General features: G+C 37.0%; 1 protein-coding gene across 2 annotated transcripts in view; it reads left to right on the forward strand.

Moving 5' to 3' along the window:
- Window positions 1–1,071: 1,071 nt before the first annotated feature.
- Window positions 1,072–12,873, forward strand: part of LOC104135580 (PARP1 binding protein) — a 50,496-nt gene continuing 38,694 nt past the window's right edge. For both annotated transcript variants that reach the window (XM_009649247.2, XM_035888949.1), the window contains exons 1-3: window positions 1,072–1,221; window positions 8,896–9,126; window positions 10,808–10,918. In XM_009649247.2, coding sequence (XP_009647542.1) covers window positions 1,072–1,221; window positions 8,896–9,126; window positions 10,808–10,918 — 492 coding nt within the window. The remainder of the gene's footprint in view (window positions 1,222–8,895; window positions 9,127–10,807; window positions 10,919–12,873) is intronic.

Here is a 12,873-nt window from a genome sequence, read left to right on the forward strand (position 1 = left end):
GCAGGGCTCTGGCTCCGAGTGAGAGAGGTCTTGTCCCTTGGAAGCCTCTCAGAGCGGGGGCAGAGAGAGGAACGCCTCCGGAGAGGCGTTTGGCTGCCCCACGCTGACCTGCAGCTGCCCACCTGCTTCTTCTCTATGACTCGCGTGTTTCCTTCATGTCGACGTAAAATAATAAAGTAGGCTGTCCCCTCCAAACATTTTGGAGAGTAAGTCGTTGCCGTTGCTGTTACAGTCTTGCTTATTACCTGATGTCTCCTGTTTTCCCAGTCCCTCTCCCACGCTTCATTGCTTTTCTTGGTCATACCAATCACCAAAAAACCCCCTGCTGTGGACTGTGCCCTAGCTAGGTGGAGTAAGGGGAAAGGTTGGGTTTGTGTTCTGAAAGTAAGTGGTACGGGTATTGCTCCTGTACTGTCACTGCACTGTTAGGGAACTGTGCTTCAGGAAAGAACAAGTTTAAAGGCAGCAATTTTTTTTTTGAAGAGTTTTGTGTACCTGTGTCTTGACAAATGCAAGAAGGTGAAAAAGACCAAAGCATGAAGTAGGCAGATTCAAAAACGATACTGAAACTCATTGCCAAAGGAAGTAGGGGAGATAATGACTTATGGGATGGAAAAAAGACTATATAGCTAACAAAAGCATTTAGAGAGGTCTTTGTTAGTAAGTCTTTAGAAATATTAAATCTCTTGTTTCCAGTTTTAAAACATTCTTATAGACACTGGTGTGAATGTATAGTGAATGCAGCTAGTGCAGAAGACACTCTGGGGCTTTTAAACCATCTGCTTTCAGAGACAAAAGACTGTCATATTTGTGATAGCATTTATTCTTTTATGTTGGCATAATGTACAAGGAAAGTAAGGGGTCTTCATGGAGGCATGTTATACATAAACACTTTTAACTCCTTACCTTCGTAATTGCTCTGTCACAGTGAGGCGAGTCTCACTAGACTTTTGGCAAATCCTGTTGTACTTTCTTGCAGAGCTTATTGGAAGGTGAAGATGTGTACAGGCCTCTTGCATAGTTATATTTACTTTTATTTCTCTTAATTATTTGTATCCTTTTCTCTAGACAATGATTGCTTTCCAGCAGAAAATTTTACACTTGATCAAGTGTTTTAGAAGACAATGGCCTTTATTTTCAAACTCTGAAAGGACTACTCTATGTGGAGCAGACTGCATGCTGATGGCATTACAGCTGTCAATGGCTGAAGTCAATAAACAGGTTAGCATTCTTTCAGTATGTTCTTGGTACTTAGTACATCTCAAACTTGGTTCACTTACTGGAGTTTTTGCTTAGGCACCTACTTGAAATGGCTATTTTGGTCACTTCATTATTGTTTTAACTGAGGGTCAGATGCAGCAAGGCACTAAAATGAATAAGATTAAGTACACTGTTGAATCAGGGCTTAGAAAAAGAACCACAAGACAGATGGGAGGATGGAAGTGTTTTAAGTGTATATCTGAGTGCTAAACTTTAATATTAAATACCGATGTATTTTTCCTGATCGTGTAACTTCTGTATATTTCCATCAAATGTTTCTTCTGTGCTGTAGATCAGGGTGGGAGAACTATGGCACTTGGGATACATCTTTTTTCTGAATGCTCAAAAAATGCTTTGAAATGACATGGGAGGAATATGAGTATAAAACTGATCTGGTACAGGCTTCATGAGTTGTGCTTGCAGCAGTCCATTCTTGGCTGCTGTTTTTCCTGAGGCTCATCAGATGAAGACATATTCATATAAGTTGTGAGTGTGTACACAGTACCAGTAGGAGATATATGGCTGCCTTTGCATGTGTACAAGAAGCATCTGTCAAATGATGAATAGGAGATGTAACCCATAAGTGCCTCCGTAAGAAGTGCTGTGGCTTGTCACAGCTGGAAGGTTGAGCATTAGCAATCATCTGAAACACAGCAAAAACTGCTGTAACATACAGCCAGGCCTTTGCATGTGTCTCTTCTAATGAGAACAATTGCAATAGTCACTTTGATAATCTAAAGATATCTTTTTAGGTCAATAAGCTTAATTATGGATGAAAACGAATTACCATTGTTGGAAGACCTACCGAAGTGTTGCACAGTAAATTAAACATGTAGTACAAATCTTTACTTTAAAAAAAAAAAAAAAACCACAAACAATAAAACCACACCAAACCCAACCCCACCTGTCCCAAAGAAAAAACCCCAAACAAACAGAAAACCTGCTTCAGTTTGTGAACTCCTAGTTGCAATGTGTTATTTAAAAGGTTAGCACTTGTACTGGAAGAAGTTGATATCTTGGAAGAAATAGTTCCAGAACCAGTCTTTAACCTAACTGAATTCATCACCAGAAAAAGATTGTAGTCTGAAATGTGCAGAATGGGTCTATATCTTGTCTAAACATTAAGTATAAAACTGGTCAATTCATCCCAACTGTAATAAACATTATAGCAGAAACATTAGAATCCCAGGATTCTACACTTGTACTTCATAGGATGTAATATATTGTAGCCAGGATCCCAGTATCCTCACAGTACCCATGTAGGTAAAACCGTAAAATTACTGTGCATCAAAATGAAGTATCAGAGAACTGATGAAGGACAATAATGCAAAACTGACTGTGGAGGCAATCACTGTTTGTTGTGATTTTTCAAAGGAGAACTACAAACACTTTTCCAAAGGCAACTCTGGGAACTAAAATGTGTTATTCTGTTGGATGCCAAAAATTAGAAATTATAAAGATGATATTTTTATGGTTCATTGCTACTTCTTTCCTATCAGCTTAAAATAAACTCTTTTCTTCCCTTAGAGGGAACTACTTTATTCTTATTTTTCTCCTCCAGCAAAGATTCCTCCCCTCTAAAAGTATCACTTCTTTCAGAGATGATCTAACAAAAATGAAAGCAGTTATTTTCAACTCATTTAATTTCAAAATATACTGCTTTTACTTGAAATCAGAAGAAAGACCAAATGCTCAAAACATAATCAGAAAAAACATTTTTCATTCAGTTAAGTGTAATTCCTTTAAGTTGATTATATTTGCATCTGTGGATGCAGGAGGGGTAGAATATAGGTTATTAGGACAAATAATCACTTGTCATTTTCAGACCATGGCTGTTTTTAGCTAGTAGTGGAGGAAACTGAGGCAACATATAAGCCAATTGTTTTTCGTGAATCTGTGAATTTAAATTCTCAGACTTGTCTTAAATGTTTTGTAAATCTTTCATTTAACACTAGCACCATGAGACTGGAGGAAAAAGTGTTATCGATGCTTTTAGAAATAAATCTTCCCTTTAGAAATTTGTATTTTTCTGATTCTGGATGAAATAAATTTTGGTGTGTGGTTTAGTTCTACTGTATGCTTCCATAAGTGCATTTTGTACACTGTCTAAAGAATATGTTCTGTTCAGTATCCTGTATTTCTTAAAATGTTTTCCCAAATCATCATGTTTCCATGTTGGCAAATAAAGAAAAGTTCAAAGTTGGTTTACAGTGTTACTCCCTTAAACGGTTGTATCTGTCTCCTCTTTGGTAATGAGAGACTCATACCAACTTTGTAGCAATTTTGTATATGTTGCTTGTAATGTATTGTGATGATGCTACCAAGAGACATTGTCTTGGCTATTCTTCAGTATAATTAATTTTTCACAGAATCACAGAACAGTTGAGGTTGGAAGGGACCTCTGGAGGTCATCTTGTCCAACCCCTCTCCTCAAGAAGGGTCACTTAGTGCCAGTTAGTCAGGACCATGTCCAGCTGGCTTTCAAATATCTCAAAGTATGGAGACTCCATAACATCCCTGAGCAATCTGTGCCAGTGCTTGGCCACCCTCACAGTAAAAAAAAAAGTGTTTGATGTTTAGAGGGAACATCCTGTGTTTGTTTCAGTTTGTGCCCATCGTCTCTGGTCATGCCACTGGGCACCTTAAAAAAAAGAGCCTGGCTCCATCCTCTTTGCACCATTCCTTCAGATATATTTATATACATTGATGAGATTATCTCTGAGCATTTTCTTCTCCAGCCTAAACAGCCCCAGCTTTCTCAGCCTTTCCTCATGTGTGAGATGCTCCTGTCCCTTCATCATTGTTGTGGAGGGTTCACTGGACTCTGTTGGACTCTCTCCAGTATGTTGGTGTGCCTCCCTTGTATGGAAGAGCCCAGAAGTGGGCACAGCACTCAGATGTGGTCTCACCAGTGCTGAGTAGCCTTCTCTGCAAGGGAGAAAAAAAACGAAAAAAAAGTTGAAGCTTTGTAGAAAAAAATGTTCAAGTAATAAATATTTCATTGGATCTTTTTAAAAGCAAATGATATACTGAGACTGTTCTACTGTCTTTCCTACACCCTGTATAACCAAATTATAAGTAGTTATTGTTTCTTGTGGTTTTGTGGTGTTTAACAGCTACTTAAATCATGATGCATCCTTTCTAGCTTATCAACAGGACTTTCTCTTCTCCCTCCCACCCCCCTTCTCTATATTATTACAGGTTTCTGTTTTGAGGGATGAAAGGGGAGGCAAGAATGTGGTGTGTGGTTTGTTGTGTGTTGTGTTTTTTTTTTTTTTAAACCAAGAGGGTACTAAATTTTCGAAGTTGTTCTTATTTATCACTATAGTTGAAAGTGTTGACTGTAGAAAGTAATAGTTTGTTGCTTGGATGAGTAAAATTTTTTACTTTTGTCTGTTTTGGGATCCTATTGTTGCAACTACTAACTGTTCTACTGACCCATACATACTGTAGCTCTCTGGTCCTTAAACGGGGCATACCTCTACTCTCTTTGATCCTGGTACTTTTCCTCTTGACACCACCCCGCCACCCCCCATCCCCCCCAGAAAAAAAAAAAGGTGTTCAGTCCCAAACAATTACCCATGTAAGGTATACTGGCCTTTTTCTAAGCTTGGGATATTGGTCTGTAACTTCACTGGCTTGCAATTTAACAACTGCCGGATGCTTATGTCTATATACTTGTGCTTATATGAACCAGTTTCTAAATCTGTGCATGGCACTATCAACATTCACTGGAATGTGAAATTTATTCAAAATGCTGCTTTATACTACTTTAATGTGCTTTATGTACCACAGTTTGGGACCTTCTCTCTTGTACGAGAGCATATACAAGCAACAAAGGCTCAGTAGGACCACATGTGACAAGAAGCTGCTTTGCTATGTAGTTAGCCCTAGAAAGCTTGCAATACCTATAAAATACTAAAAAATAGTGTCTTTAGCCATGAAATGTTGCTGCTGGATTTCAGACATTCTAAAATAAGAACTTAACGTACTGTACTACCAAGAAGTGAAGATGCTTTATAATGCTTTATTGTTTCTATGCCTATGAAACACAATACTTGCAATGCCTATCATGGAATGAAAGCATGGAACTTTTTGAACTTCCTTAAGTTATTAGCCAGTTGGCATATGCTTACTGCAAAACACCACGTTATTTTTTTAATTAATTTTAAAACCAGAGACTCTTGACAAATTGACTGTATAAGTAATAGAATACACTGTCACAGTGAGCACGTGATCATGAAGTTTAATATCTGGAGTGCAATTTTATTTGGATTTAAAATATTTTTGCAGCACTAATATAAACTTTGCTAATCTCTGCAGGTCCTTGGTCTCGTAAGGAAAGGTTTTGATTTATTAGATACTGTATTGAAGTTGTACTTTAACTTTGTACTCCTGGAGGATTTTGTTTCAAAATAAATTGAGAAATCAACATTTATTTTTTTTCTCCAACCTACTGCTGTTTTGATCTGTTTAAATTGGGTTATAATAGATTACATATTTAATTTTTTGAGGGGTTGAAATGGAAAACAAGTGCTTTTCAGAAAACACATGCCACTTAATTATTCTTGTAATCTGTGGAATATTATGCAAATTCAGTGGACTGAATTATCATAATCCATGTGCAAATTAGAAGGCAAAAAAGTACTCTAAAAGTAATATGCATGAGTACTCTTTCATTTTCACTCCTAGTTCTTTGTCTAGACAATATCAGAATAGTTGACTTTCAAACTTTGGAATTGCGTATTTAACCAGGTCTACTGCGAAAGATGTGCTAAGTATGCTAGCACCCAAAGAAAGGATATTTTGGGCTGGAACAACTTAAATTATTAGAATTGCTTATGACCTGTTTTTGTATTTAGTTTCATATTCAGTTGCTAATGGTATTTGTAGGTAATTATTTTATCCAGATTAAAGTAGCTTAATGTGAAAATGTCATGAAATAACTCCTGTCTCGTGCAAAGGTTTTATTTTTATCTGCCACTATTCACATAGCAAAGTAAGGCTTGTCACTCAGTCGCAGGGCATTTATATCATGTTACATAATGAATTACATGACCATATAATACTGCTCTTTTTTTGCTGCCATGTAAGGGGGAATGCTTTAGATACTAGTAGTATGAACTGCTCCTTTGGTGAAAACTGTAAAACTTGCTACAGTTGCAAAATTACTTGTTGCATGTATTCTGAGGCCTAATTCAAATAGAAGGACCTCAGCTGAAAAAGTTTAACACGATGAAGTGGGGACTGGTAGTAGATCAAAGAGCAGGGTGTGGGTGAAAATGAGGAGTCTAGTTGTGAAAGAGGAGAGAATAAGAATGAGTAGTAAGGAAGTCAGATTTCAGGGGTAAGAGGAAGTGGTGGTGGGGAAGTTGGCATCGGGAGGATGTAGAATATGGAAAGGTCTGCAATAAACATGGCTATGAGAAAACAGATTGTGATGGACATTGAATAAGCCACCAGGATTTGGGAGCAAGGTGAAAATAGGCACAGAATATAATGAGGTACAGATGTCTAGGAAGATTAGCAACTCCTAGCTAGAATTTTGGAAAGGCAGAGAACACTACAGGAGTGAAAGGCCAGGGTTGGCAGTCAAGAGATGAAAAACAGGTTAAGAAGTAATTAGGGAATAAAGGACCAAATTCTGAGTTACAGAGGCCAGAAATATGTATGTAACCTGGCATCCCAAACCCTGTGTTTTGTCTCTGTTACCTTTAGCTCAATCTAATTAGTAGCGGAATTCTCTGCTCCCACCTATTTTCATTTATGTAAGTAGCATCTTAATGTAACTCTTTGTGTGCATAGCTTGGCTTACAGGGTTTGAAACTGATTTTCTGGCTTCCGCAGTGTTGCACTCTTTAACCATTGATAATACACTCATCTCCTTTTTTGGCAGCCAAGAGATGGGCTCAGATTTCTGGTACCCCCACGCTGAATTGGAAAACTTAATTAAGATGTCTGATGCTCAATGAGCTGATTCTCCCTCCCCCCTGCCCCAACTGTGAATCATATGATTTAAAGAATAGTACTTTACTGAAAGTGGAAAAAAACCCAAATAGAATTATATATTGTACCTAATTATTTCTTTCTTAAGTGTGCAGCAATAACTGGTCTCTGCTCTAGCTTCTTACTGATACAACTGGACAGTAGCTGGCTTGTGTCATACTTCCTTCAGTAACATCACTTGGTTTGTGACTCAACAGGGTTTTGCCACTTACTTGGCTTATTTTTAAATTTTTGTGAATTCCAGCTCAATTGTCTGTTCTTATCTGCTGTGACACTTTCACCTTTTAGTTTGCCATTTGTGCCCTGCTGCCATGCCTGTAACCTCCAACCATGCCAGGTTTGCTAACAACTTTGGTTCTTTAGTTACTTTTGCTTCACAAATGAGATTACATGTAGCATTATGGACTACGTACAGTCTCTCTCATTCTTAGTATCTTCTGTTCTCCCATGCAGACATAGCTTTTTAAGAAAAGTTTATTCCCTTTTTTCCTTTAGCTTAGAACTGCACAACAAAACTGCAAGTTTATTGCTTTACAATTAAGTGTTCACTTTTCTACGAAGTGCTTAGGCATGATTACTTAATGCGACCCTACATATAAACGTCCCCACTTTGCTGTAAATCCTTTGAAAAAAATATGATAAACTAATAGGTAAATTAAAGGTGTTTTCAGTCATTCCCGTTGGTACATTTTCTGCTTCTGTCTACCAGAGGTTAACAGAGCACTCCTTGCAAGAGTTGGAAAGAAGAAAGGGACTTTTAACTGTGATACAAGTATCTTAAATTACTTCATGATAAATTTGAATTTTCTTTTTTGCCTTGAATAGGAAAAGGTTCTTCAGTTGTTAATAAAATGCTGTTAATTATTTTGCTACCCACCTATTTGTTGTCATTTGCCCACTTTATCTGTTCTTTTAAATTAGCACTCTATTAATCTCTATTAATTGTGCTAATTTTCTGACAAGCTTTAATTCCTTTTGCCTTTTTGGAAGTTGGGGAGAAGGCAGAGGGGCATATGGAATGTAATTAATAATTTTGATGGGGAGAGGGGGCCAGAAGCTAAGTATAAGATTATAGCTTATACTGTATAGTTAATGTTAATTATGGTAATGGATAGGTGTGCATTGCTTTAATGTGTTTGATAAATCTATGTAGCAACACAATCAATGTTATGCTAAAGTATAACTGTACTAACACAGGAAAGAAGTTGGTTTGTGGGTGTTTTTTTCGTTTTGGACATGGCATATATTTTCACGGATTACTGCTTGAAGCAAGGTAATAGAGCTATATTTACTGCCTTTGGGATGTAAATGTGTGCCATGCTGAAAACTATTTCTACAGATAAATAACTTTATGTAAGCAGTAGTCCTGCGAAAGTCAGTATGTAAAGTTCAACATACTTCCCTGGTATTTTAAAGATCAGGAACAAATACTGCATATAACAAAACTCAACTGTAAAGGCAAAGCACTGGAAGAACTTCAACTATAAGTAAGACTTTGATTATTATAAAATTTAATATTTAGATTATAATAGTTTTTTAAAATATATATATGCAGCTTGTCTAAAAGTTATCTTCAAAGCTATGCTGAATACAAACCATAGTATTTTTGCTTTTTTTCTGTCCTGTTAGCACCATGGAGATTTCACAGTATCACTTTGTGATGTCTTGCAAACTTGGAAATATTTGTTACATGAAAAACTGGGTTTATCATACGAAAACATGAAAGAACCTGAAAATTATGCTGACCTAAAAAACGCCTATCATGACTTCTTAGCAAGAAGCAATATGTTAGATCTAATAGACATATGTCAGAAGTGTGATGGTCTTGGACTTGTATCTGAAGATGAAAGCATAGCCCCTGTAAGTATTTTGTTTGTTTCATCTCTGATATTGTTTCAAGAATTTTTTTATTCCAGTTATGGATTTATGACACTTCTAAAATATACACAGAAGCTCTGAATTCACTTTGCTCTTCTGTTGGGGAAGCAGGTGATTTTAAATTACTAAATCTTTTAGAGAGGTGTTAAATTCACTCAAAAACAATTTCTTTCTGTTGTCCTGTGGGATGGGTGGGTCCTACAGCTCTTCTATGAATGTACCACTCTTTGCCAGAAATGAAACTGAAAAATTAACTGCAGAGATTTGATATGACTGTAACAAAGCTTAGTGATTAACACATGTCAAAATATTTTTAGTGGTTATTTTAAAAATACCACACTCAAGCAAAAGCTTCCCTATGCTACGTGTAGTTCCATGTTAGATTTTTCCAGAAATCAGAAGAGGTTCCACTTTAGCCAGTCAGTCAGCAGCTCTGTTGCAGTTTATTGCAGTTCAGATGTTCTTACGACGCTGTATGTGAGGCCATGCTCTAGGCTAGAGAAGTTCTACTGTATTCCACTCTTAGAATATGAAAATCTATGAAAAACAAATTTGATTAATCTCTGTGTTATTGGATAAAAATATAAGTAGCAATTAGGATGAGTATTCCACATGATTTTGATTCTGTGCTCTCTAGAGCATGGAAACATCAAAAGACAAAGGATATTGATGCTGAAAAAAATTAATGAATGTTGGATTTAGATGCACATACTTCTAGCTTGGAATGAAAATGAGAAAGGAATTAATTGCCTGCTTTTACTGCCTGCTCTCAACATTGCAGATTTAAGCAAATTACTGTTTATTTCATCTTCTGAATTTGATATATATTTAATTAGATGTTCATTTTAATGTGAGGGAAACTTTATCAGTAACTGACCATTAATTGAACTGAGGTATATTTTGAACATCCTACGAATTACAGCATGATTAAAACTACTCACCTTCTAGCTCTAGTAAGAACAAAAAGCTTTCTCCATGAAAAAGTGGTCAAATATTGGAACAGGTTGCCCAGAGAGGATGTAGAATCTCATCTTTGGAAATATTAAAAACTTGGCTCAGCATGTGACTGAGCAACCTGGTCAAACTTTTCCTGCTTCAAGCATGGTTTTGCACTAGATGATCTCTATAGGTATCTTTTAATCTACATTATTGTATGATTCTATGACAAGTATGCTTGTAACCAGCTTGCCTACTTCCTTTAAGGTTCAAAGAGCCTACAGTCAAACTCATGTGATTATTAGGCACAAAAGAGAATATAAGGAGAACTGATGTTCAAGAAGGACATGGAAACTTCATTTTTTTAAAAAAAAATTTTTCTTCCTGTTTCCATGGTGAAGATAGAGAACTTGCATGGATTAATAAGCTCTTCCTAAACAAGGCATGATATATTAAATGTTCTCTAAAACACAAGCAGCTGCTTTTAGTGCAAGTGTATTACATAACTGTTTGAGATATCTTTTCTAATTTAATTTGAATCTTATACCTCATTTCTTTACTAAAACAGTTGTACTTTTAAAGACTAAAACCAAAAGTGGGCTGTGAGGGCTGCATTAACCTCAAAACACTAGCAAACTGGCGGAGACATAGTTTCAACAGGTTTTAATACTACTTCTTCTTTCTAGTCATCTTCATATTTAAGTTTATTCTAATCTTTTTATTAAAGGTTCAACTGTTGGAATTCATTTCTGGCATAATGAATGTGCAGGAAAATAATGGTTCTGTTCTTTCTACTCCTTCTACACCAGCCAACAGACAGGGCCAGGAGAATGTGAAGGTAAAAAGTATTTTTGTCTCTTTTGCAATGTTCTGTATATATTGAAAAGATTAAATGTAACATAGCTTCCTTTTCTAATTATTGGTATTAAAACGTTGCTGGTTTAAAAAAACAGATCATATATTCAAACTCTGTATGGCTTGAGTATATTGTAGGTGTGTGTATGGGGCTAAGTCCAGAAATTTATATTCTGGAAGACAGTCCTTTTATGGCAGGCACTTGAGGTAGACTTAATCTGCTTTGAAACACCAGGGAATAAATTTTTCTACAAGTACACCATCACTCAAACATTGTCTTGATTAAGAGTTAAAGGATTTGCCCAATGCTGCAAAGTGCAGTGGTAGGTGAAGTAAGCTTCTTCAATTTCATTTTATTAGCTCATACTCCATTACATATGGAAGAAATCTGACTAGCCACTGTAGTGGTAGCTGTAGCAAAGCAAACGAGGTTTGTGTGTCCCAGCAGAGGACTTAAGGACTTTCTGGGAATACTGGATTCTTTCCTTTTTCCCTTTCAACTCCCAAAACAGGAATCTTGGAATATTATATAACAATGCTTGAAACGATGGAGCTTTAGTGATTTTCAGACTTGCTTTTTTCATGATTAGTGGCAATTTCAATTCAATATTTGGGTACAACTCAAAACATAACGGCTTTCTTGCTGCTCTGACTTGTGTAATAAGAATATTCCTTGCTCTTTTTTTCCTTAAATCTATATTTTCAGACTGTCACACATACACATTTGTGGGTTTTTTTAGTGTCCACATTTTCATTGTATACATCCTGTTGAATAAGAAGAAATTCCATAGCAAATAGAGGTTTTCTTATTGTCTTTCCTTTTGTTAATGTCCTTTTTCGGTCTTTGTTTTCTTTACTTGCAACAAAACTGTAAATTCTTCAGTTCTGGGACTGTTGTTCAGACAGGGTCTGGAACAGTGCTGCAATATAAGCAATTACAATGTTATGTTTCAGTTATGTGGATGGAGCTGGGTCATGATTTATGTCCAAACTCAATCAGTGGTGTTTCTGTGATTGAAATCCCGTGGGAGCCAAGGGAAAAATTACTGAAGCTGGCGCAGAGCTGGCAAGTTGTTTAAAATCTTAGCCTATTTGAAGTTAACAACAAATCCTTATGTGGTTTAATTTTGTCTTGGGATAGAAAAGGAGTATCTGTGAAGAGGTTTCTAAGTATGAAAATTAGCTATCAATTTCTAGCTAGACATCCAACCCTCAAATATTTTGTGCATATTCAGGTACAGTATACATAATTTTAACATATTAATGTTGCTTGCTTTGTCAATACTTCCAGAATCCCCATACATAAATTAGCATTTTGAAATTATGCAAGGTGAAATACTTACTTTTCCAAAAATCATATCAGTACATATCTAATGTACATACCAACCTGATTTCCTTCTATGACCAGGTGACCTGCCTGGTAGACGAGGAAAAGGCTGTGGATATTGTATACCTGAACTTCAGCAAAGCCTTTGACACAGTCTCCCATAGCATTCTCCTAGAGAAGCTGGCAGTTCATGGCCTAGATGGATGTACTCTTCGCTAGGTTAAAAACTGGCTGGATGGCCGAGCCCAGAGAGTCGTGGTGAATGGAGTTAAAGCCAGTTGGCGGCCGGTCACAAGCGGTGTCCCCCAGGGCTCAGTCCTAGGGCTGGTCTTGTTTAATATCTTTATTAATGACCTGGATGAGGGGATTGAGTATGCCCTCAGTAAATTTGCAGACAACACCAAACTGGGTGGGAGCGTTGATCTGCTTGAGGGGAGGAGGGCTCTGCAGAGAGACCTGGACAGGCTGGATCAATGGGCTGAGGCCAACTGTATGAGGTTTAACAAGGCCAAGTGCCGGATCCTGCACTTTGGTCACAACAACCCCATGCAGCGCTACAGGCTCGGGGAAGAGTGGCTGGAAAGCTGCCTGGTGGAAAAGGACCTGGGGGT

The sequence above is a fragment of the Egretta garzetta genome, unplaced genomic scaffold, assembly GCF_000687185.1.
Source record: "Egretta garzetta isolate BGI_Z169 unplaced genomic scaffold, ASM68718v1 scaffold321, whole genome shotgun sequence".
Classification (NCBI taxonomy): Eukaryota; Metazoa; Chordata; class Aves; order Pelecaniformes; family Ardeidae; genus Egretta; species Egretta garzetta.